This window comes from Schistocerca cancellata, chromosome 9 (assembly GCF_023864275.1).
Source record: "Schistocerca cancellata isolate TAMUIC-IGC-003103 chromosome 9, iqSchCanc2.1, whole genome shotgun sequence".
Lineage (NCBI taxonomy): Eukaryota > Metazoa > Arthropoda > Insecta > Orthoptera > Acrididae > Schistocerca > Schistocerca cancellata.
This window is the reverse complement of record NC_064634.1, coordinates 62,914,684-62,942,637: the sequence shown is the minus strand read 5'-3', so window position 1 is coordinate 62,942,637 and position 27,954 is coordinate 62,914,684. Positions and strand designations below refer to the sequence as shown.

General features: G+C 40.2%; 1 protein-coding gene across 1 annotated transcript in view; it reads left to right on the top strand.

The window, feature by feature from the left end:
• The first annotated feature begins 3,358 nt into the window (after positions 1 to 3,358).
• Positions 3,359 to 27,954, top strand: part of LOC126100209 (merlin) — a 170,593-nt gene continuing 145,997 nt past the window's right edge. The window contains exon 1 of the mRNA XM_049910771.1: positions 3,359 to 3,603. Coding sequence (XP_049766728.1) covers positions 3,460 to 3,603 — 144 coding nt within the window. The 5' untranslated portion in view covers positions 3,359 to 3,459. The remainder of the gene's footprint in view (positions 3,604 to 27,954) is intronic.

Here is a 27,954-nt window from a genome sequence, read left to right as displayed (position 1 = left end):
TTCTACTACAAGGGTTAAGCCGAATTATTTGGTTAAATGATGAATTTAACAGATATCGCTACACAAACAATACTTTTGACAAACCTGGAAATTATTTTGGAACTAATTATCGGTTGGCTTTGCTGATATGTTTTCAAATAGAGCCAAACAAATACTTTAGTAATCTGAGTAGTAGTTCTTCCAAATGTTTAAAATTATTACAGATTTTATATTTGTTAATAAGTCAACAATAGAATTTAAGTCATGAAACAATTATTGATTTCACCCTATAATAAAAGATATTGACTAGGAACAGTCAAAATAAATTAGGAAATTGATTACATCCACAAAGCTAAGCACAAAATTAAATCTGGTGCTAAATTTTGTAAGACTGAGGGCCAATCTTTCTCTTCTATGAAAATGCAGATTACACTCATGTGCTTTAATGGTAATTAGGCAAAAATGAAAATGAAATGAAGTTCAGGAGTCAGATGGCAAAATAAGAGGAAGTAAAAAGATCCCAGCTGGCTTCGTCATATGCTTTTAAGCAATCTTTACTGTAGTTAATGATAATCCCTTTTCTGTTCATTCTATCAATGTTTCATGTGTCCATATACAGAAATCCTTCATCTCACTATCTTTTTCCTTTTTTTCTTCAGGTGCACCAGTCGAAGTTGTCATTCATTCATACGTACTCTCATGTTCCAAATCCTTTACCACAATAACTAGTTTCCTTTCCCAAACATGCTCTCATCATAGCGAAACAACAATTCCAGTTACTATTTGTCCAGTCCTGCTTAACCTTTGGCATTGCTTAAGATGACCTTATATTAAAGGTGCCAATATCTGGCTGCAATCCATCCTTCCAAAAACTCCCCCTCAAATTTCTGACTGAAGAATTCTTAACCCTTGCCGACCTTGTCCTTGAACTATACATTGCCTATACCAACCAACAACCCCAATAGCTTCTGTCTCTGTATGAAATCCATCACCTTTTAGCCCCTAGATGTGCTATCATGCTGAAGTACAAACTCCTTGAACCTAGCCATGAACTTGAACAAAATGTCTCACACCTCTTAAAGAAGCTGTATAGTCTGGGAGTCTCAGAAGTGATGTTAATCTCTCTAAACTACCACCCACAATAATTCCAACAATCCCCCCCCCCCCTACCTTTTTTTTCTGGCCAACAAGCTCAGCCAGGTCTCCTTACTTGACTTCCAAATTCCCAAAGTCCAGCACATCTCCACCCACAAACAAACAATCATAGTCAAACACCAAGGTCCCAATTCAGTCCTCAAGGCCTCATTCAGTCCCCTCCATAAGCCTGGTACATCTGTTCTTTCCAAAGGCCTCACCTTCAGCCCCACACCCAAATGAAACCATACTGCATCAGTCAAAGATATCCTCTCATTCACTCGTAACCTCAACCAAAAGTATCATTTCTCTACAGGTGAGTCTCTCTCATCCAGGAATTTGGATGATGATCTTTACTTTTCAAAATTCTCCCCTTCCCCCCCCCCCCCAAAAAAAAACTGCCTTTCTCCTCCTCATCTGTTTCTTAAGTTAGAAAGAGAAGGTGTGTTATTTACTGCCGGACTTGGATTAATAACTGTGATGTATTTGCAGCATTCTTTCTAGGTTCATAGTTTATTCTTTTTCATAATGCTTTACTATTAGGTATCATTACTTGCCATTTTTAATCTTCCTATTTACTTTATATATATTCTGTTGAACAATTTGTATGTGCTGCACAATAAAATGTAGGAACACATCATATAAATTATACAGAAAATAACAAAAATGTTTTTTAAAAGGCTGCACATTTGATCAAGGGAAATGACTGTTGAAGTACCTATTAAGCTGTATATTTTGCACTACATAAACCTGCCTGGTAATGCATTGGACTTTGTTTTTCTGATGTCTCAAACTGCACTTGTTTGGTGGCTGTTATTTCTCAACAGTGATGCTTCATTTGAGTGGAAATGGCATGATTTTAAGTATGCTCCACTTCCCTAACACAAATAACCAGCAAAAAATAAAATAAAATAAAGCCATGTGAATCCACCTATTTGATGCCTCTGAACTTGTGTGCAGCAAAGCATTTTACCTCAGCACACATTAACATTCTTAGGATGCTGCTCATGTTCAGTCTGTGGTTCATTGTTGTAAATTTCTACCTCATGCATAATCCATGCACTGATATGAAGATTCCCACTTTTTATACACAAAACATTCTACTGATTCAATAACAGGCTGAATTTGCAGAACTTATGGTACAGTAACAGATTGGCAACACTGACAAACAGTCTCTTCATGGGCCTGGTTTCATTAAATTTGGATCAAGTCAGTGTCGCCCAAGCTGCATTGGGTTGCACATATTTCTGACAATGCTATTATTTTTATACCTCTGTATTACCCCCTACTGCTTCCCAATAAAGAAATCATTTTCTGTAGCCTATACCCATACTATTGAAGGTTTTACAATAGGGCATAGACACTTTTCATTCGTTTTATTATCTTCACTTAAACAAGTTCAAATATTAATGACAATTTTCTGAATTTGATAATGCTAACAAAGTCATTTAAAAGCGAATAAAAAAATTACAATGTGAGATTTATACAGTGAGATACTGTTGTGGAATTGTCTTTGGTAGCCCTAAATTTTAAAATTAAAAAACATCAACATTGCCGGTACTGTTAATACAAGTAAACCTGGTCCTACAAGTTCTCTTTGCACTTTCCGTTTAGATAAACAGCTTTAACGCTTAAGTAATTTAAATTAAAAACTAAAAACCACTTAACATACGAATTAATCCGCACACTATACAATGGAGTTGTTACAGGTTTCCAATTCTGAACCTCAGTTTACTGGTTCAAGACTTGATACAAAGCAGTATACACCATATTCAGACTACATATATCATTCTCTTTCATCGGTTATGGAGAACTGACAGTGACTGCAGGAGGTGACTACAAATAAATTCTTCGTTGATTGCCTTTACGTAACGTGAATTCCATGTCTCACAGAGAAAAAGATGATCCTTCCGTCTGCCTTTCGCAAATTCCTTCTCTTCTTCACGCTTTCTGTTGGATCCTGACGTCTGCAAGTGACAATAGAAATTGTCTTTTAACAGGAATGCCATACTTACAATTACAAAGATATATTGAGATAAAAGATTTGTTTACAGGTCACATGCATCCGACCTCGAATGTCTCTCAAACATTGAACTAAACTACAGAAGTGCATAGTCACATGTCAAAGATCGCCAAACAGTGTTATTTAAAGCCTCTTTTATGAAAAACATTCATCCAAAATCTATGAACAAACGTGCTCCGCGGAGTATTGGCATTCCTGCCTGTTTGTAAACAACAATTGAAATACTAGTCTGCGATTAGTTCAGTGGAAGATGGACTCAGTGTGTACAGTGATGTGAGAGGTTGTTGTGCACGGCGAAATTATGTATATCCTCATCGGTAGAGATGTCGAAGTTTGGGAAGTGCGGCCTAATGGTCGGTGATAAGAAAATGAAGGATAAAATGCCACCATTCAGAAGAAAAAAAGCGGGAAAATCGTTCCCCGTAAAAGTGTGTACTTTGGATGCTGAACTCGAATTTAATTTAGAGGTTTGTGCAATAACTGTTACTGATATAGCTATTGTCATCCAGTTCAGTAGCAACTAGTTTAGTCAACATCTTCAGTGACCTCAGTACCCAGAACTCTGGATGGGATTATTTAGTGAAGCTTACAGAAATTGCACATAAGTTACTGTGATAGCGTAAATTTTAGACGAATTTTACTCACACAAACATCGCGGTCCATAGAAAACGACTTATGCATTGAGTCAAGCAGTGTGTTAGTATACCGAACAAACAATAGTTTGGTATAATAAACTTACTCTAAATATAATCAAAATGGTTGCAGCAGGGGTAATTTAAGTCTGCCGAAAGCACTTTAATTCTCCTGATGACCGTACGTTAACCATGACCGTTTCATAAATATTTCTTCAGGAATCTTCGGCTGTCTTTCATTTCTAGACCTAATTGACACTTTTTGACAATGTAGTTAAAGCCTCTCGTGAAGTTCGCACTATGTTTTTTTCTTATTAGAGATAGTCGATTAGAATGCTGACATATTTTGTAAATATACCGTACATCAGCAATGAAAAGTGCTAGAAAAGGGGTGGGCAAGCAGTGCGTAACTCTTACCAAGTTATGGGGAGTGAGAGAGCAAAATACTTGTTTTTGCATCCTTTTATTAGCCTGTAGGTTCATGTGGGCTTGGCGCCATAGTTGTAGAAATATGCTCGACTTCCACGGCACCTCTGTAAGCAACTTTAAATTGCTGAAGTTGGTGGTGATATGTTCTTCCCTAATGCAATTATGTACACCCCTGTGTATCACATCAGCACCTTTTCCTAGTTTATTTTTAGATGAGGAAATGATAATACATTGATACTGGCAACTGAAATTTTGTGGTAACATTATCCAGCAATATTTCTAATTACCAACATACTGAAGAAGGTGTACTTGATATTGACTGAAGGTTTCATGTATTGAATAGAAGATGTTTAGAGTCCTAACTTTTTTGTATCATAACAGAACTCATTTCTGTGCAGTTTGAAGGTGGATGTTAGATTATATCCTTTGTAACAGATTACTTCACTTACTGGCACATTGCATTTTATCTCCTTTGCATTCAGTTATTCTGGAGTAGCCCATGTTTCTCTGTGTAGTATGCTATAATTAGTTACTAGCTACATGATTAATGAATTACAACATGAATCAGTAATGTATAAGTGGGCCCAGGCCTAACAGCACGTGCAGGTACGAAGTGGAACTACCACATAGGTTCAGGGGGATTGAGGCTTGATTCATTGGTAAGATATTGGAAAGTGATTGTGTATTTTAATGAATGTCTAGAACATTTGTACCACATTGTAGGAATACTTCTCAAGTTCCTGGTATCAAGTCAAGCTAAAAGGAGGTGGCAGTAATTATGATCACTGGCTCACTGGCTTATTTTACGGGCCGGTTAGTGTTACCGAAGTGCTCCAACATCTGAACTCTAAGCCATTCAGTTGAATTTACTGCCAGAAATTCTTATACTATAACTTATAAACTCTGAAATGGGCAATATATTTTACAATTTTTATGCCAAGTTATAGTTGTCTTTGGTTTATACAACATAAGTTATTGCTGTAACTTATATTTAGGCTGTAGAAATTTATCAATTTATAATAAGGAAGCAAAGCAAAATATTTGGTAAAGAAAACCTTAACAAAGTAGTTGTCATCTTTAGTTATTGGTTATTTCTTCACAAAAAGGTACTTTGGAAGTGGTTGAGGTTTGCAGACTTATACTAAATGCAGTTATCTTTTCTATATCTACACCAATTCCTTGCATAAACTGTTCTACATGATCTTCATCACACACTAAAGGTTTCACATCTGGTTGTCATAGCTGCTGATGAATTTTCTGACTTATGGTTGTGAGCCATGAAATTTTTTCTGAACATGACAATAGGCCTATGTCAGGAACAAAAAATTTAAATTAAGTACAGCCTGACAACATAGAAGATCCTCCAGCAACTACATAATCTTTACCTGTGCATGCATGCCTTGGTGCTCCTCAAGTCTGTGTATTCCCATGTGGATGGAATTTTATACAAATAATTTTACAATTTGAATTTGCATCACATTGTAGTCTTAGGTACTATGTTACTGACTGTAGAAGGGAAGCTTCATGTTATCCCTCCCATCCAAATTGATTCATCAGCTCCAATAATGTTTAGTTGATATCCAAAATATCCTCTAGTAGATTTTTAAGACTGAAAGTGTACCAATTTAATGAATATTATTTCATGGTATCATGTCGTCATTCACTGCATCCCTGTTAATGCATTTAATTTATTTCAATGTTAACAATTGCCTTTTTAAACAGTGATTTGCAATAATATTAAATATAATTTATTGATAGGGATCGTTTATGGTTTTTTGCATATTGTATTTAACAAATTGCCCACAGTCCATCTCTTTCTGGAAATGGGGGCGACTAGTAATCAAGTAAATAGTGGGAATTTCTTTTTTCTGTTCACAGATTGATGTACTCTTATACTCCACTCAATGTGGTGCATGACCTGTCAATGGGTATGCCATAGTTTATTGGAGATCAGTGTTTGTATACTATGTCTGTTCTTCATACTAGGGTAGATGTTGTATCAGCAACTCACAATACTCCTACTGTCTCAATCAGATTGCTGTTTTTCCAGTCTCTCAATCTGAAGACATCTGATATTAGATTTATGAGTTCCTGTGATCTCTAATGCCCACTGAGCGAGGTGGCGCAGTGGTTAACACGCTGGATTTGCATTCAGGAGGACGACAGTTCAATCCCACGTCCAGCCATCCTGATTTAGGTTTTCCGTGATTTCCCTCAATTGCTCCAGGCAAATGCCAGGATGGTTCCTTTGAAAGGGAGAATGTCTTAGGTTTTCCGTGATTTCCCTAAATTGCTCCAGGCAAATGCCAGGATGGTTCCTTTGAAAGGGCACGGCCGACTTGCTTTCCCATCCTTCCCTAACCCGATGAGACCGATGACATCGCTGTTTGGTCTCCCCCCCCCCCTCCCCCCCCTCCCCCCCCCACCAACAACCAAACCAAACCATCTGATGCCCAATCGTATGCCATAAGTAGTACAATCCCGGGCATCGCCAATAAGCCCTTGCACAGAAGTCCCCAGTAAACCTCGGAAACATAATCCACTATCTACATTGTAGTGTCATCGTTTAGTACTGCAGATGAAGGTTGTGCGCCCAGACACTGGCAGCAAAACCCACATTAATATAGAAGGTAGCTTCATGATATGATTATACAGCATCTAGTTGGCAGTAGGGTCTCCCTCATTTTTGGGCACAATCTTAAATAGTCGAAGCATTGGCAAAGGTCATAGTTCCATTGTGCCAGTTCAGCCTGATACTGGGTGATGAGCGGGTTGCTCTCTTAGTGCTGCCTGTTGCAGTTGGTGGGCAGATTAGGGATGGTTAAGGATGTGGAATAGGAAATCTGTTTGTGGACTAGCTTTGGAGGATATATATTGAGATTGTGTGTGTGTGTGTGTGTGTGTGTGTGTGTGTGTGTGTGTGTGTGTTTAAGGCATGGCAGCTGTTTAATTGCAGGCACTGTTGATGGTACCCCAGTGATGCCGGACTCGTCAAAAATCTATCAGTCTCCGTATCCCTTCAATGGAAACACTTCTTTGCTATCAGTTCCTCCAACCAAAGCCAACCTAATCCCAACATTGATTATTGCCTCTTCCAGTTCAGACCAATATCCAACATCTCTCTCCCACCTAACCATCCGTGACTATCTACCAGGAATTCCTTACCTCCAACTCGGCCTCACCATTCTCTCCTGGGTCCCTGCTCAAAAACACAAACCTCTCACTTGACGAAACAACAGCCTACTGCAGCCTCATAACTGACCCTGATTTAATCATACTCCTTACAGACAAAGCTTCCACCAATGTCATGATGAATGACAATGAGTATCTGACAGAAGGAATCTGCTGGGTGTCTGACACCTTCCCCCACAACCCTGCTATAGTGGTCCCATCCCAGAAGTCCTCCATAACTTCCAATCACTATTCAGAATCTTTCTCTCCAATTCTGTTCATGCTAGGATCTTTCCCCTAAATCCATCTCTCTCCTTACCCCAATGGCTCCCTGTACACCTGTCTTCTATGTGCTCTCCAAAATCCATAAAATGCACAATCTCAAAAACCCCATTGGAGCTGGTTAGTGTGCTCCCACCTAGAGATTCACCACTCTTGTCGATCGGTACCTCTTACTAATTACCCAGAGCCGTGGCTCTCATATTAAAAATACGAACCACTTCCTTCATCAACTATTGATCATCTTCCTGCCATTACCATCTGGATCCCTACCTGTCACTATTTATGCCTCCCCTTGTATACCGACATCCTTCATGTCGATGGCTTTGCTGCAATGGAACACTTCCTCCCAAAAATACTTCTGGATCCAAAGCCACCACTCCAATCCTAATACATCTAGCTAATTACATCCTCACAGATAATTATTTCTCCATGGCATGTCCATGGATAGTCAGATGAGGTCCTCCTGGGCCAATCTTTTTATGGGCCATCAAGAGACAACCTTCCTAGCCTCCCCAAACACCAAACTCCATGTCTGGTCTAAGTTCATTGATGATTTCTTCCTGATCTGGACCTAGTGCCAAGACACCCTATCCTCATTCCTCCTCAGCCTTGAAACCTCTCCCATACGCTCCACATGGACTCCTCAGCCGCCTTCCTGGATGTTGGCCTCAACCTCTCTAATGGCTCCACAGTACATCTGTACATGTCAGTAACACATTTTGTTTAAATCTGTATAAAAATTATGTTTCTAATGTTGTGTTGTGGTCTTCAGTCTGTAGGCTGATTTGATACAACTCTCCATGTTGGTTCATTCTTTGCAAGCCTCTTGATCTCAATGTAACTAGTGCAGCATTCATCCATTTGAACTTGCCTACTGTAATCATCTTTCAGTTTCTCTCTGTATTTTTTACTTCCCACACTTCCCTCCAATTCTAAACTGATGATTCCTTGATGTCTCAGATTATGTCCTATCAACCGATCCCTTCTTCTACTCAAGTTGTGCCACAAATTTCTTTTCTCTCCAATTCTGTTCTGTACCTCGCCTTTAGTTACATGGTCTACCCATCTAATCTTTAGCATTTTTCTGTAGCACCACATTTCGAAAGATTCTATTCTCTTCTTGTCTGGACTGTTTATTGGCCACACTTCACTTCCATACTGTACTACACTCCAGACAGATACCTTCAGGAAACACTTCCTAACACTTAAATTTGTTGTTGTTGTGGTCTTCAGTCCTGAGACTGGTTTGATGCAGCTCTCCATGCTACTCTATCCTGTGCAAGCTTCTTCATCTCCCAGTACCTACTGCAACCTACGTCCTTCTGAATCTGCTTAGTGTATTCATCTCTTGGTCTCCCCCTACGATTTTTACCCTCCACGCTGCCCTCCAATACTAAATTGGTGATCCCTTGATGCCTCAGAACATGTCCTACCAACCGATCCCTTCTTCTGGTCAAGTTGTGCCACAAACTTCTCTTCTCCCCAATCCTATTCAATACTTCCTCATTAGTTATGTGATCTACCCATCTAATCTTCAGCATTCTTCTGTAGCACCACATTTCGAAAGCTTCTATTCTCTTCTTGTCCAAACTATTTACCGTCCATGTTTCACTTCCATACATGGCTACACTCCATACAAATACTTTCAGAAATGACTTCCTGACACTTAAATCTATACTCGATGTTAACAAATTTCTCTTCTTCAGAAACGCTTTCCTTGCCATTAACAGTCTACATTTTATATCCTCTCTACTTCGACCATCATCATTGATATTATCATATTTCTGTATTTTAAAAAATTCTTTTCTTGATATTGCCATCTGCAATAGTGTATCATTTCCAAGCCTAATTTATTTATTTCTTAATCCATGTGTAGACAATTTTGATGTAGATTTCATTTAAACTATGTAGGGCTAAGGAGACTAAATAATCTTTTAATTTGTTTCTGAAAATACGTGCCTTTTCAATGCTTTTTATTCTGGGTGGCAATTTATTGTGAAAAATGCTCCCAGCTGTTACTGGATCTTTTTCAGATAACTTGAGCCGCTTCCTGTGTAGATGTTTCTCGAATTATAATTGTATATATCTGTATTCAGCGAGATAGTACTGTAACGACCGAGCGAGGTGGCGCAGTGGTTAGCACACTGGACTCGCATTCGGGAGGACGACGGTTCAATCCCGTCTCCGGCCATCCTGATTTAGGTTTTCCGTGATTTCCCTAAATCGTTTCAGGCAAATGCCGGGATGGTTCCTTTGAAAGGGCACGGCCGATTTCCTTCCCAATCCTTCCCTAACCCGAGCTTGCGCTCCGTCTCTAATGACCTCGTTGTCGACGGGACGTTAAACACTAACCACCACCACCAGTACTGTAACGCTTTCATGTACATACTTGTGTCTATTATATATAGTGGAGGGACTGTCATGCTATTGAAATCCCTGAATTTATTTCTTCAGGATTGTCTTGAGGTTAGATTTGCAATGCATTTAACAACCTTCTTTTGAAGCTTCACTAACCCATAGATATGCATATGTGCAGCAGACTAAAATGTTGTAGGATAAGTGGCAGTAGACTAGACCGTAGTACTTTGTTAATGGCGTGTGTGTGTGTGTGTGTGTGTGTGTGTGTGTGTGTGTGTGTGTGTGTTTGTTTGTTGTTATTTACTGTCCTAGACATTGTCCTCATTAGGAATATGTTGATGCTTACTTTTCAGCATACTTTGCTGATATGGTCCTCCCATGTCAAATGCTTATCAGTGATGATAACCAAGAATTTGTAATTTCTTACTCCTTTGAGAACTGCATCCCAGTTACAGAGAAATGTTGTCAGTTTCTGAAGTTTTATTTGCTTATAGTTGTAGGCATGTTGACTTATTAACATTTGCAGCATGTTTTCACTGAAATATTTGTAAGCCTCAGTGAGATTTGCAGAACCACTTGATTCCAGTTCTTTTACAGAGTCACTTTTTATTATGCGTGAAGTATCATCTGCAAATTACTGCATTGTCACCTACTGCTGATGCAATATCGTTTATATACAGAGTGGAAGGAAGGGAGGTCAAAACTGATCCCAGAGGTACATAATAATTAACTGCCAGAAAATTAGAGTGTATGTTTACAATAGCACCACTCTTTTAATTTTTTACTTCTATACACTGCTCTCTGTTTTACATAAATGATTTTATGGCATCTGCTGTTTTACCCCTGATACCATAAATAGTTCAGCTTGTGAATTAGTTTGCAGTGACACACAATCAAATGCCTTTGAGAGCTGAAGGAAGGGACCACAGACTTTCCTTTGTTGGTTTAATGCTCCAATAACATTGGCTACAAAGTTAGTTGTGGCTGTGATGGTAGATCTATATTTTCTAAAACCATACTGAGCCTCATTTAGTATGTTATCCTTCTCTTTAAAATTAAATAGTGTATCTTTCAATACTGTTTCCACAATTTCAGATTAGACAGTTATGATAGTAACTGGTCCATAGTTTGCAGGAGTCTTCTTTCAACACCTCACCACCATTATAAATGGGCACAACCTTACTCTCTTTCGGACATTTAGGAAATACCCAATTTTCCAAGGTTGAGTTTAATAAATCAGCCAGAGATCTCCCTAACCACTGAGAACAGTTCTTTACTACACAGGTAGATATCCCATCAAGACCTTCTGTACTTTTGAGCTTCATAGTGAAAATAATATTTTCACTTGTTGGCATCAGAAAAATACATTCTGTAATATTGAATATGTTATACATATTACTTGGCTTTTGGGACCTATTGTTATCCTTTATAAGTTTTTCCACTGTTTCAACTAGTGTAGATTAAAAATATTGCTGACATCGTTTGGATCCCTACATTCCTTACCATCTTTCTCAAAAATTATATTATCACTATTTCCTCTGCACCACTTGATTTTTCTCCTATAAACTTTATTCTCTGTGTTTTATTTATTTTCTAGACACTGCTCATTCTGTTAAGCTGATTTCCCAAGTCCTTTGGTGTCTTTGACAAGATTACAATATTAACTGCAAACCTTAAAATTTTTGTCTCCTCTCCCTTATTTTAATTCCCTTTTCAAATTTCTGTTGCCTTCCTTCACTGATTGTTGTGCTGACGTATTCATTAACATGGGGGATAGCCTGCTAATTATGCCTCACTTCCTTCTTGATTACAGCCTCTCTTTCTCATCCTTCGACTCTTACAATGCAATTTTGTTTCTGTGCAATTTGTAGACAGTCTTTTGCTTTCTATGTTTTATTTCCATTAACTTGAAAGATACAAAGAGTTTGTTCCAGTCAGTGTCATCAAACTTTTTTTGAAATTTACAAATGCTATAGACATGGGTTTGGCTTTCTTCAGCCTACCTTCCAAGTTGAAAATTGCTTCTGTATTTCTACGTTTCCATGGAATTCAAACTGATCTTCCCCAAGGCCAGCTTCTATGTCAGCCCATTCTCTATGGATAAAAGGCCTGAACACTAAATCGATTCCATTCACCAGCATGCTGTAACACCGAATACAAATAGCATAAATCTTCCTAGAAGGCACAAAGATTGTGTGGTTTAAATCTAATGCTCCAACATCATGAACAATGATGGTAGCTCCATCCATAACAACATAATGTATATTAGAAGTGTCAGCACCTACTGTGGTGAGGTATGTTTAAGGAGTAACATTGGAACGTCTGCCTCGTTGTTGTTTATTCGGGTAATGATGCAAAACATATTCATGTTGTACATATCCTGTAAACTGACTCGTTCTGCATCATTTCGATAAAAGAATTGTTAAAACAATCACTGGAACATGTAATTAATTAACTAACTAATCAAGAAGAAAGTCTTAGTGAGTGGAATGGACTGGCAAATGTCCTGTGCCATATTATAGAGAAATAATTTTTGAAAGAATACCAGAAATCTGAACACAAGTTTTGGACAATCTAAGTCTCAAAAAGAGATTATGGAAGATTTTCAGTTAAGCACAGTACAAATGAAGATGAAATAAGCTAAACTTCCTCACTAGAAAACAATTTGCATAATATTGAGTAAGGAATTCTCAGACTGCAGAAACCTTGACCATAGACACACCAAATATAACTGGAAAGTACTCAAGGAAGTAGGTGTGATGCAGCATGTGAATCACATATTACGAGTGGCAGTAAAATGTCTATTAAGGAAAAAGGCAAAATTCTTTGGAGTGTTCCTAGAAATATTCTAGATCTTGTCAGAGGGTGAGAAATTCAACAAACTACATGAGTGAACAATCCAAACTCAACTCTCTCATTATTTCCTACTTTCCAGCAATCACTAAAGAAGCAAAATTAATTATCATGATAAAATTATGGCTTTGCTGGCTAGTGGAAGGAACAGTTTGCATGAAGTAGGTGAGACCACCTCCACCTGTCAACACAGGAAAAAGTTTATAGAAGTACTGCAAAATCTAATTAATATAGCATTGTGTTACATAGTACCTCTGTCAACTGGAAAATGGCAAACTAGATAAAAAATCTAGTATATATAACTACAGTTCAAAGTTGGAACTGTGATTTGAAAAGCAGAAAATAAGACTAGATATTCTAGTGTGTGTGTGTGTGTGTGTGTGTGTGTGTGTGTGTGCGTGTGTGTTCTCCTGCCACTGTGTGGTGAGTAGATTTTTTTTATCTATCCAATTACATTATATTGTCAAAAATTGATTATTTTCATTCTTCTAAAGGAATGTGTTTTTCTAAGCCTTTCACAAATTAATAAAAGAAAAAAGACAAAACTAAAGTCAGTTATTGTGTCTCATGGATCACAATACTTAGGGAAATCAACATGTATGTGCTATAGACAGTGTATTCATAAACAGTGGAAAATAGTTATTAGAATTATGTTACTAATTAATCGTCACTTACAGCTCTACACTACTTTTGTTTATTCAAGCTAAATGAAACATAATAAAATTAACAGGAGTGTCACTATTTTGAGATCAGCTGCTGCTTCATGAGTTATGTTAAACACTTGCTGTTAATGTGCTATTGCTAGTTTAGTATCTCCATGAATACATTGTGCAGGATGATTGAGAAAGAAAGAACAGATTTCAGTGGTTTATTACAGATGAACTGTGAGAGACACACAGACACATTGCACATTTCACTGCATGGAGAAAGGTTCAAAGTTGTATGTTCACAAATATCATACACCCAACATAAGCACCATGTGTTGCTCAAGAAACAGCACAACAGTTGTCAATTTCGTTCCATACATGAATCAACAGGTCAATAGCTCTTACCAATTTCCCATAACCAAGACTCTACCCTCATGGGACTCACCACTCGTTGGCGGGTTCATGTTTGGCTAACATGAGCCCCAGCCTTTGCGTCATAATTTTCCATCCGTGCTGCATGTCTATCCATTTGTTATTCTTTTTCCCCTCCCTTGGGGAACATGTCTGGGGTGTTTTTGGAAATGTGTTCTGCATATTCAGTAGCCAGTATCAGAACAGACTCTCCACTGTTTTTTGTTCCTTTGTTCTCTCTTCATTCCCCTTCTCCTATCCTTCCTCCGCTTTGCCATTTGTGAGGTTCCTCTTTTTCTTCTTCCTCCATGCATGCTCCTGAAGGCCAGCTCATGCGTCTGATGCATAACAAGTGACTGTATAAAGCATAATTCCCAGCCCCGGGCTGACAGGTAGGGTTCACACGTACCCCCTGGTACGGGCCAGGCACAATGACAGGTGACTGCCTGAGCTGCTGCCTTCCCAAATTGCCGTTTGGTCCCTCTGTCAGGTGTTCAGGAGGGGTGACCTGTGGTGTGAACAATCATATAAGGTGGGTGCATACCCTTCTGAAGGGGTCCCTATTTGGAAGAAGCAAGCGCACCATCGGAGATGCTTGAAATCATGGGGGATTTTAATGAGCCAGTCATTATCTTTACAGTCAACGTCTACCAAACATAAACGGAATGAGGCCAACGATTCAGAGCCGCTGCCAGCTGCACCATGGTTCCTCGTGGTTTCACATACTGAAGATTGTTAGTCCTTTTCTATGGTAAATCCGTTTATTATTCAGTAAGGTGTCAATGCAATTTCTGGCCCTGTAAAATCTTGCTCTCGTTCACAAAATGGGACTTTGCTTTTGGAGACTATTTCTGATTCTCAAGTGCAACAATTACTTGCAGCTTCTCTCCTCCATGGCTATCCTGTTTGTGTCGAGGCCCGTCGAACACTGAATTCTTCCCATGACATTATTATACTAGGCTGCTCGATGGTCCGTCCAAGGCAGAAATCCAAATGTACATCTCTGATCAGGATGTCATTGCAGTCCATCGGGTGATGAAAAAGGTAGATGCATCCTTAGTGCCCATACGCACACTTTTTCTCACTTTTGATAGAGTGGTGCTGCCATCAAAGATCAAAGCAGGCTATGAAGTTATCACAGTCCGACTTTACATTCTGAACCCGATGGGCTGCTGTCTGTGCCATCACTACAATCACACTTGAATGTCCTTTCAACACCTGGCCAAATGTGTAACCTGTGTTTATCCTTACCATCGCAGAAAGTTCCATTCCTCGCACTTCCTCTTTACCACGCCATGTCCCAGTCCCTTGGTAGACTGAGGCATGCCGCAGAGACGTGCTCTCCGTGTTTTTAACCACCATCCTACAATGGCCAACTTCATTCATTACAAACAGTTACATGCACAGTGTTGTCACATTCTTCGGGATAGCAGAAAGGCTAGATGGATTTCCTTTAATAGTTCTTTTAACAGTTCCACTCCGTCTTCCATCGTGTGGGGGCCAACTTCTGACAGCTGTCTGGGACCAAGGTCCATTCCCCAATTTCCAGCCTGACAGTAACAGATCATGTCATAGTAGACCCTAATGCTATCTCCAACACTTTGAGCTGCTATTTTGCGAAGATTTCGAGCTCTACCCTCTATCATTGTGCCTTCCTCCATCAGAAATGAATGGAGGAGACTCAGGCAGTACCCTTCTCTTCTCAGATTTGTGAGTGCCACAATGCTGTGTTTACTATGAGGGAGCTAGATAATGCTCTCACTTCACCCGATCCTCCGCCCCAAGGCCGGATGATGTTCACATTCAGATGTTGCAGAACCTTTTTCTTGCACTTTCTCCTTCATACGTACAATTGCATCTGGGCAGAGGGCATGTTCCCCAAAGCCACTGTCATACCCATACCTAAGCCGAGCAAGGAACAACACCTTCCTTCTAGTTTTCACAGCATTTCTCTCCCCAGCTGTATTTGCAAGCTGATGGAACGTATGATTCATGCCTGGCCGGTGTGTATGGTGGCTCAAGTCTTGCAATTTACTTACCTCTTTACAGCGTGGATTTTGAGCGTGCCTCTTTCTGCAGTTGACCATCTTGTCAACCCATGTTGTGAATGGTTTTCTGCTGAAATACCACACTGTGGCCATGTTTTTCAATTTGGAGAAAGCCTCCGACACCTGCTGGAGGACTGGTATCCTCCGTACAAGCTATATGGGGACTTCCGGGGCCGCGTGCCCCTTTTCCTTCAGGAATTCTTACAAGACTGAGTTTTCAAGGTATGTTTGGGTTCTGCCTTGTTGGACACCTTTATCCAGGAAAATGGTGTCCCCCAGGGTTCCATTCTGAGTGTCGCCCTCAATGCTGTCGCCATTCACCTTTTTATGGCCTGTCTCCTGCTGGTCATCTCCAGCTCCCTTTTTGTTGATGATTTTGCCATCTATTGCAGTTCTCCATGGGCTTGTATCCTTGAGCGGCATCCTCAGCAATATCTCGATTGCCTTTATTCATGGATCATTGACAATGGCTTTTGCTTTTTCAGTGACAAAACAGTTTTATGAATTTCTGGTGATGCAATTGATTTCTTCCTTCGTCTTTACATCTTGGACCTATTGGTCATCTGTTCATTGAAACTACAAAATTCCTGGGGCTCATCCTCAATAGGAAACTTTCTTGGTCCTCTGACGTGTCTTATCTGGCTGTCCACTGTACGCGGTCCCACGTGACCTCAGTGGTACTTCCTGGGGAGCGGATCGGACCACCCTCCTCCATTTGTATTAGTCCCTTGTCCGTTCAAAACTAGACTGTGGGTATTTTGTTTATGCATCTGCACATCCGTCCCTCTTATGCCATCTCAATACTACTGACCATTGTGGCATACAATTGGCCATTGGTGCCTCTGACACTAGCCTGGTTGAGAGTGTGTATGCCGAAGGATCTGAACAACCGCTGTCACACTGCCGTGACTTTCTTCTCGGTGGATATGCATGCCGTTTGTCTGCCATGCCTGGCCACCGATCCCATGCCTCCTCCTTTGATCACCAGTATGGAGCACATCCTCTTCTCTGTTACCTCCTGGAGTTCGCTTTCGGTTCTTGCTCCAGCAGCTTAACTTCACTATACTTGCCACTTTCCCAATGGGTGTGAACCCTTAATCACCTTCATTTACATCCTAAAGACACTACTCCAGCCTCATTCTATTGCCATACATTTCATGACCTTCGAAGAGAACTTTGTGATAGTACTTTTGTGTACACTGATGACTCTCGGACTGACTGTGGTGTCGGGTTCACCATTTCCTGACAGGATGCCCTCTTTTTAACCATTTATGTTTGTCATCTGAGTGACCAGCTGCTTTAGTGAACAACGCTTGGTCTGTTGACCGTGTTTTACTTTTTATTCATCGCAGCAAAGTGACAAAGGACATTTAATCTTCAGTTCAGGACCTCCGTTTCTCTATGGCATATTTTATAGACCTTTCCCCAATTTATTGTTTTAGCTATGTTTCCTTCTGTCACTTGGGCTTAACGTGTAGTCATTTTTAACCCTTTTTTTCTTAGTGTTGTATGGTTCTGGCTTGGGCACATATGACCCTAGTTGCTTTTGAGCCCTAAAACAAAACAATAGTCAAGGCTCTCATATTAAAGATGCAAACCAATTCCTTCACCTACTCTTGACCGTCGCCAAGCTATTGTGGTACCACCTGGATCTTTACTTTTCACTGTGGATGCCACCCTTCGTATACTATTATCCCCCATGTTGATGGCCTTGCTGATACGGAACACTTCCTCTCCCAACATACTTCTGACTCCAAAACCACCACCTCATTCCTAATACATCTAACTAATTACATCCACACACATAATTACTTTTTCTTAGAGTGAGAGATATATAAACAAATTGGTGGCATCGCCATGGATAATCAAATGAGGTCCTCCTATGCCAGTCAGTTTATGGGCTATCAAGAGACAACTTCCTAGCCTCCATAAACACCAAATTCCTTGTCTGGTTCAAGTCCGTTGATGATTTCTTCATGATCTGGACCCAGTGCAAAGACTCCCTGTCCTCGTTCTTCAACAGCCTTGATACCTCTCCCTTTTGCTGCACCTGGTCCTCCTTAGCCACCTTCCTGGACTTTGTTCCCCACCTCTCTGATAGCTCCATGCGTACTTTTGCCCATATATAGTCCATGAACCATCAACATACCTGCATTTTGACGGCTGACATCCCTGCCACACCAAAAAATCTCTTCTGTATACCGTAGTCAAGCCACCCATAGACAGTGCATCTGCAGCAATGAGAATTTCCTCAGCCAGTACGCCTGTTGTTGTTGTGGTGGTGGTCTTCAGTCCAGAGACTGGTTTGATGCAGCTATCCATGCTACTCTATCCTGTGCAAGCTTCTTCATATGCAAGTAACTACTACAACCTACATCCTTCTGAATCTGTGTAGTGTATTCATCTCTTAGTATTCCGCTGTGATTTTTACCCTCCATGCTGCCTGTGATCCCTAGATGTCTCAGAATGTTTCCTATCAACCAATCCCTTCTTTCGATCAAGTTTTGCCACAAATTTATTGTCTATCAAATTATATTCAGTATCTCCCCGTTAGTCACATGGTCAACCCATCTTATCTTGAGCATTCTTCTGTAGCACCATATTTCGAAAGCTTTTATTCTCTTCTTGTCTAAACTATTTATCGTCCATGTTTCACTTCCATACATGGCTACACTCCATACAAATACTTTCAGAATAGACTTCCTGACACTTAAAGCTGTACTCGATTTTAACAAATTTCTCTTCTTCAGAAACGTTTTCCTTGCCATTGCTAGTCTACATTTTATATCCTCTCTACTTTGACCATCATCAGTTATTTGGCTCCCCAAATAGCAAAACTCATCTACTTCTTTTAAGTGTCTCAGTTCCTAATCGAATTCCCTCTGCATCACCTAATTTATTTCGACTATATTCCATTATCTCTTTTTTCTTTTGTTGATGTTCCTCTTGTATCTTCCTTTCAAAGCACTGTCTATTCCATTCAACTGCTCTTCCAGGTCCTTTACTGTCTGACAGAATTACAATGTCATAGGCAAACCTCAAAGTTTTTATTTCTTCTCCATGGATTTTAATTCCTACTCCAAATATATCTTTTGTTTCCTTTACTGCTTGCTCAGTAGACAGATTGAATAACATCGGGGATAGGTTACAACCCTGTCTCACTCCCTCCCCAACCACTGCTTCCTTTTGATGCCCCTCAACTCTTATAACTGCCATCTGGTTTCTGTACAAATTGTAAATAGCCTTTCGCTCCCTGTATTTTACCCCTGCCACCTTTAGAATTTGAAAGAGAGTATTCCAGTCAAAATTGTCAAAAGCTTTCTCTAAGTCCACAAATGCTAGAAATGTAGGTTTGCCTTTCCTTAATCTATTTTCTAAGATAAGTTGTAGGGTCAGTATCGCCTCACGTGTTCCAAAATTTCTATGGAATCCAAACTGATCATGCCCGAGGTCGGCTTCTACCAGTTTTTCCATTTGTCTGTAAAGAATTTGTGTTAGTATTTTGCAACCATGACTTATTAAACTGATAGTTCGGTAATTTTCACACCTGTCAACGCCTGCTTTCTTTGGGATTGGTATTATTACATTCTTCTTGAAGTTTGAGGATATTTCGCCTGTCTCATACAACTTGCTCACCAGATGGTATAGTTTTGCCAGGCCTGGCTTTCCCAAGGCTATCAGTAGTATTAAAAGAAAGTTATCTACTCCCGGGGCCTTGTTTAGTGGTACATCTTTCAGTACTCTGTCAAATTCTTCATGCAGTATCATATCTCCCATTTCACCTTCATCTACATCCTCTTCCATTTCCATAATAGTGCCCTCAAGTACATTGCTCTTGTATAGACCCTCCAGCAATCACTAAAGGAACAAAATTAATTATCATGATAAAATTATGGCATGATAAAATTATGGCTTTGCTGGTTAGTGGAAGAAACAATTTACATTGAGTAGGTGAGATCACCTCCACTTGTCACCACAGGAAAAAATTTGTAGAAGCACTACAGATTTTATTTAATGTAGTATCATGTTACATAATACCTATGTCAACTGGAAAATGGCAAACTTGATAAAAATATCTAGTATATATAACTATATCTCAAAATTGGAACTGTGATTTGAGAAGCATAAAATAAAACCAGATACTCTAGAAAGCCAACACATTGAAGTTCAACATGCAGAGCACACTAGACATTGACCAGAATTGACAAGACATGTGCCAAAGATACTGCAATAATCCACTGTTATAAGGCCAGTCCTAATATATACAGCACCTTCAACGGACTCTCATAAGTCAAACAGCAAAACTCTTGAGCATTCTAAGAAGAATACAAAAGACCATCACAAACATAGTATGTGAATAAGATGCTTGGAGCAAAACTTGTAGAACAAAGTGCAAAACAACTTCAGGACATCAAGTTCCAACACAAGCAGTAATAGGAACATAAAGTTAAAATACAGACTATGAAGTCCTCTAAAAGGTGCAGAAAAAAGTGTATCAGAATGCAATTAGAACAGGAGCAAAGAGGAACTGTAGGGAGACAAAATTACACAATAATAAGCAACCGAATTATAATGTAAAGGATGTATGAAGCAAAAAAATGAACTTTGGAGAAGTTTTTTGAATGTTTCCTCTGTCACTTGGATCCCTAAATTTTTTTGAAATCCTTCCCATAAACAAGAAACAGTTTGATTTAAAATCAAAAAACCTTGTAAAGAAATGTGTCATTGTAAACTTTACATGAATTAATACAATAAAAAAGCAAAACAGAAGTCATTTATTGTGTCTCATTGATCATAATAGTGAAACCATCAGGTATGTGGGAGAAAGAGTGTACTCTTAAACACTGGGAAATAGTTATTAGAAACTATTTTAGTTTTTAATCGTTCTCTTGCAGCATATATTATGTTTGCTTATTCAAGCTAAATTTAACATAGTAAAACTAATAGGCGAGAGCCATTGTTTCGAGAACAGCTGCTGTTTCATCAGTTATGTTACACACTTGCTGTTAATCTACTATTTACTCTCTCCATGAATACATTTTAAAGGGTGACTAAAAAAGAAAGGACAGATTTTAGTCGTTTATTACATATGAATTATGAAGGCAGAAACACAATGCACATCTCACTGGATAGTGGAAGATTCAAAGTTTTATATTTGTATGTACCATACACTCCACATGAGCACCACGTGTTGCTCGAGAAACATCGCAACAGTAGTCCATTTCATTTCACACAGGAATCAACAGGTCCCTCTCAGTTTATTAGATTGAAAGCTTCAAAAATTAGGTTTCTCAGCTCCTGAAGAATAGTTGCCATAAGTGGGGCAAAGACTCTGTCTTTTATGTACCCCCACAGAAAAAAATCACAAGGTGTGAGGCCTAGTGAGCTGGAAGGCCAAAAGAAATTAACAATATCCAGTTGTCTACTTCTTCCAGTACAACATTGTGGGATGGAAGTGTTAAGAAAATGCTAATGAAAGTGAGGTGGGGCGTCGTCATGCATAAAAATGAAATCATTGGAATCGTCATTAAGCTGAGGAAACAATCAGCAATACAGCATGTCCAGGTATGACATTCCTATCACAGTTTCATGTACAAAAAAGAAAGGTCTGTCAACTTTGAGTACAGAAATGGCAGTAAACACATTCAGTTTCGGTGAGTCTCTTTCATGATCAAATACGATGCCAGAATTTTGTGACCCTCAATTGTGGTGATTTACTTTACCCGATAGATGAATTGTTGATTCATCCAAAAAGATGAGTTGTCTGGAAAAAGTGTCCTCTGCCATATCCTGAGGAACTGAAATGCAAAATTTGCACCTTCTGTTACAGTAACTGGGATGCAATTGCTGCAGTAACTGTATCTTGTAAGGCCTCAAATGCAGGTGTCATTTCAGAACACACCGCACCATTGTTTGCTGAAATTGAAGTTCCTGAGGTACCCATCTTTTGGACTTCAGAGGGCTCCATGTGAACACATCTTGGATATGCTCGACATTTTCATCAGACATACATGGCCGACCAGTCCAAGAATTTTGTATATCTATACATTTGCTTGTGTAGAGGCAGCTTGTTGCAAAATTGATAGTGGACTGTGTGTTGCACTCGAACAATGGATTGACGTTGCACGAATTCCAATGCACAGAATTAGTTCCCTTGTTGTGTAGTCACCATGTTGCTACAAACAACAGCACATCTGGATCAAAACTTTGAATGTTCGTCTATCCAGTGACAGGCACAGTGTACTTCTATCTGCTATGTTATATCTGTAATAAGCAACTGAAGTATGTTCTTTCTTCTTGAATCACCCAGTATTTGCTTGAGAAGGCTTTAAGGGCCATAGTCATACATACAAGATATATAGATATTTTAGGATATATAGCAATAACACTTTGTTCCATTTATCAATGTTTTGACCAGTGCTGCAGTTGAAATTCATAAGGGGGAGGGGGTTGGAATATAGGCAATTTATGGCCAGAATGATCAGAATGACACAGGCTCTGCTAAAGGAATCCAGAATAAACTTTGCTATGGCTAGAAGAAAAATATAGCTGGATCTTAAGTCATCTAAAATATATAGGTTACTAAAAAACCTTACCCTCTAAGTACCATAACAAGTGGCTGTTTAAGAGTTATTTCCTGCAACAATGGACACCCTATATGACCAGACTTCAACTTGTTATTTTTGAGCAAGACTTCAAATTACATGACCACTAGGGAAAGTGGAGGTAGAGCCTCACAGCAAATTACCTACTTTCAAATCTACATCTATATCTATATTCAGCATACCACTGTGAAGTGCTTGACAGATAACAAGAAGGGACAGAGATGTACTATAATAAGTGTTGTGGAGGATATGTGGTGGCACTAGAATTCTAACGGTAGCATGTATTTCAACAGTGGCCACTTCTACATTAGTTTTAAACCAGGTCTTCCACTTGAACATAGTAAGTCAACAGTAGAGGCAATAAGTCCTCAGGCTTCAGTGTTCACTGTAAAGCAGTAAACCTGACACACACACACACACACACACACACACACACACACACACACACACACACACACACAATTTGCATCACTAAGAAAGGGTCATCACAATGACACAGGATGGGTCCTCTCACCTGTGGATGTGACCATGAGTCAATCAGGCGTGGCTGAAACAGAACTGGTAATGGATAGTAGATTCTCCTTGGGAAGAGTGCAGAGAAGATTGCCATGTGTTCGTGGCTCCTTTCATTGTTTGTAGCTTGTTTGCAGTATCCATGGCTTGCCACTCTGCCACTCCTTGTTCCAAGTCTCCAAAAGCTTAAGTTGCAATGTAAGTTTGTGTGTGTGTGTGTGTGTGTGTGTGTGTGTGTGTGTGTGTGTGTGTGTGGTGGTTGGGGGGGGGAGGAGTAGGCGTTCGTACGCAGCAAGTGTGTGTGTGTGTGTGTGTGTGTGTGTGTGTGTGTGTGTGTGCGCGCGCGCGTGCGCGTACTTTATAGGTACTCAACAGTGATATTATCAACTCCCTGACATATTTTCAAAGGAACAAATGCGCACAAAATCACTAAAATTATTGTATTTACTCAATAACACTCATGCACTCATTCCCGCCTAATTCACATTCGCTAACACACTCACTATTTGTCATGCCTTAAGGCAACAGAAAAAGTGTGAAAGGTATAATGATACTGGAGCTAAAAAAATGGCACAAATATATGTGACTGGCTTACCACTTACAAAAAAATTGGGTGAGCCATTTACCCTGTTAACAGATTAAGAAAATGTCCCTTAAATTTTCTGGAAACAAATTGGACAAATAACAAAAAGGTTAAAAGCTTCACCACATTCATCTGAACATCACTTAAAATAGAGGGCGTATCTGCCAGCAAATCTGACACTGCCCTCTGATCCAAAAACATAACACAGTCACTTAAAACGTGGTCTCTATGCCACATGTGCTACACACTGGAGTGTTGTTGGGCCAGATCAAGAAGCCATGTGTCAGAAGACTGTGCCTATGTGAAGGCGAGATAGGAGGACCTCATCCCGTCTTTTTGGCTGAAAGGAGGTAAGATGAATAGTGGGCTTTACTAGACACAGCTTATTATCTGTCACTTCCAGCCAATCATTCCCCATGCAATGCATGACTCTGTACCACAGTAAGGTGACAGAATGCAGGGGAATGGCGCATTGAAATAACTGGGGATCACAACATGCTGCCTTAGCTGCTACATGTGTCCTTTCATTCCCCATAATAACCACATGCCCTGGCACCCAGCACGAAGACACCTCCTTCCCCAGCTGTTGTAGTTGGAGGAGAATGTCCTGAATATTACGGACTATTTTATTTGCCGGGTACTAGTATTGTAGAAAGGGAGTAGGGCACACAGAGAATCGCACAGACGTGTAATTTAGCACTTGAAGTCTATCTCATCTGTTCCAGTGCCCACAAGATCGGACATAATTCCGCATCAAAGACAGTGAAGTCTCGAGGCATTTGGACCTTGAGGACAGGATCAGGGAAAACGACAGAGCAACTAACCGAGTCACCCTGTTTTGACCCATCCTTAAAGACAGCTGCAGAGTTGCAGTGATCAGTTAAAATGTCATAAAATAATTTATTAAAAACATAGACAGCAGTACAATCTGTCCTGCACGGCACCAAATCTGAAATTAATCTGGGTGGTAGGCAGTTAAAACCCTGAATTTGGGGTTGTATGTTTGCTCCACACCAAGTGACTTCAGCACACACTACACGTGGATACTGAATGGCATCGTTGTCCGTGGGTGACTAGAGAAAAAGCATTCCAGAGGTGGACAAGCAACGTAATGGTATGTGAGGAACTTACATGGCTGATGCACCATGAGCAGTTGTCACTCGATGGTGAGCGGAGGTTCCTCAGCCTCAGCACAGAGACTAGATACGGGGCTGGTCTTGTAAGCATCTGTGGCCAGTCTAATCCCCTCATGGTGGATAGTGTCAATAACCTGCAGGTAAGAAGGCCTCACTGACCCATACACTGTGCACCATAGTCTAGCCACAAATTCACTAAAGGCCTATAAAACTGGAGCAGACATGCCCTGTCTGCTCTGCAAGATCTGTGGCTAAGGCACTTTATGATACTGAATTCCTTCTGGGTTCTAACTTTCGGGTCTCTCAAGTGTGGTAACTATGATAGTTCGGGGGCAAAAATGAGCCCCAGGAACCTCAAAAAGTCTTTAAAATGTGGAAGGTGTCCCTCATATGCAAGTCAGTTAAAATAAAAATACAATGAGTATGATTAAAATGAAGACACACACACTTATCTGCAGAAAATGGGAACCCATTTGCTCAGCCTACTCCTCTAACCATCTGCACAGTAAGCTGCAACTGACATGCAACACTGGAGGAGGAACAGAAAATACCAAAATTGTCCACATATAAGGAGAACTGTACAGGGCTTCTTACTGTAGACGTGATGCTGTTCATGGCTATAGCAAAGAGAGTAATGCTCTAAGGAACACCAGCCTGCCACTCAAAACCATGCAACAGTACACCACCAATCTGAGACCTAAAATGCGATTAGAAAGGAAGAAATGTATGAAAGTGGGGAGATGCGTATGAAAGCCCCATTGACGGAGGTGCTCGAGAATATTGTGTCTCCAAGTCTTGTCGTACGCCTTACTGATATTGAAGAATATGCCAAGACAGTGATCTTTACATAGAAAAGACTGCTGAATAGCTGCCTCTAGTAGGGTCAGGGCATCAACAATGGATACAAATCTCCGGAATCCACACTGAGAATGGCTAAGGAGTTGCCTGGTCTTTAACAACCAGACCAGGTGACAGATAACCATTCGCTCTAGGGTCTTTCCTACACAGCGCTTTAAGGCGATGCTCTGGTAACTACTGGGATGTGTGTGGTACTTCTCTTGAGCTGGGTAAGTTGCCTTTCTGCCATATAAAATTAAAACTTTCAAGGAGGATTTACTTTGACACTGCTGGCAAATGCCAATGCATGCAGTACCGGTTCTGGATGTGACCGGGTGCAGTATCATGTGGCTCAGACAGTGCTAATTCTAGCTCCCAAACAGAGAAAGGGCACTTGTAAGACTAAGAATTGTGAGATCTGAATTCCAACATTCCCCTCTCTACATTCACAAGGTAATGGCAAAATGTCAGATCATGGCTAACATTGGCTGTAGTCACTGCAAAATGTTCTGCAATTGTCTGAGCAATGCCTCTGTGTGTTATTTGGATACATCCGTTTCAGCAGTGCTGCTATTAGGAAATGACTGTTTACCGGAAATCCTCCAATGCGTTCCCATACTTTTGTAGAAGTGGAACAGCTGATAGAGTCAAGGAATACTTGCCATACCATTTTCTACCTAGTGTGGTGTGTATTGCTACCTAAAAGCCACATCCAGGCTGGCCATTACACTGACTTAAGTCTATTAGCTTACATTTTTCTACATTTGGAGCAAGTTGCCATTCATCACATCAGACAGAAATTTTGTCTTCAGTCACTGTGTCCCCTAGAGTCACTCAACGACCACACTTGCACATATACTACAGTCTCATCAGCAAAGAGCTCCTCTGTGTTTCACCATATGTTCCTCTCTATTCTTGGCAAAATTTTTGTTCAGAAGTTGTGTATATTGATGTTTCTAAAGTTGACAATCAAGTAAATCTTGCCTTCATGCTTTTCTGGGGTCCCACACAATACTTACATTGTAGCCCTCAGGGGCTTAGCATTAAATTGCTGTGTACGGGCTTGGCAACCTTGGGGTTTCTGAGCTGGGGACTGTTAAATGCCACAGTTCCTTGTTTTTGTAAGCTATGGGCATGCTTGAACGACCACCGTGTGGCACGGCAGTGGAACGTTGTGTGTCACAGGGAACAAGAACCTTTACTTAATTGCCCAGATAGCAAAGATGGTAAAAATCTCTATCAAAAAAACTAAACGTCAATCTCAAGGTCTGCTGTGCACTGACAAAATGCATGGCTGTTGATATGAAACAGACATTAGCGGGGAACCTCTGGGAAACCTGCTGCACCTCAGTTGTGTAAGGTTTACCTATCATGCGGGGGCCCTGTTAAGGTGGACTTTTTCCTTAGCTGCTTGTGGGACCATGATGGATTTTTCGAAATTTTCCCTTCCTCCTTCCAGCAGAAAGTGTAGGCCAGTGGAAGGTACCAAACCCAATCTAATAGGAAGGCTCATGTAGCTAGTTCTCTCACTTCAGAATCAGTTAAAAGGAAAGAGACAAGCTCTGTCTTTGATTCAAAAGAGGTTAGAAGGGATTGCAGATAAGTTAAAATCTGTTAAGTGGCTTTGAAATGGGAGACTGTTGGTGGAAACCTGAAGTTCCCAGCAAGTGACAAGCCTGCAGAAGGTCAAAAACCTCAGGGAATATGCCACTGAGACAGAGCTCCACACCACATTAAATTACAGTAAAGGTGTTTTGATACGCAAGGACCTCCTGGACATACCCAAAGAAGACCTGAAAGTTGAGTGGGCCCAAGAAAGCCTTGTAGATGTACAGAATATTAAGAGAAGGATGGAAGGCAATCCGATTAAATCCAACTCATTTATCTTCACTTTTAATAGCTTAAAACTCCCAGAACATATTAAGGCAGGTTTTCTTTGCTAACCATGCAGCTGTATGTCCCAAACCCAATGCTATCTTTTAAATGCCAGCACTTTGGGCACACCACTCTTGGAGGTTAGGGAGAAGTCACTTGGGCCAAATGTGATAAGGCTGGCTACAAGGTAGTCGGATGTTCATCTCCTCCAAAGTGTGTGAAATGCTCTGGGGCTCAACCTGTCTGGAGGAGGGACTGCTGTGTCTTCCTTGAAGAATGGAAGACACAGGAGACAAAACTACAGAACGGATCTCCTATGGTGAGGCCAAAAAGAATGGAAGACACAGGAGACAAAACTATAGAACGGATCCCCTATGGTGAGGCCAAAAAGATTTATAAGGCCATGCAGCCACCCTACCCCATGCTCGCTACTTCTTT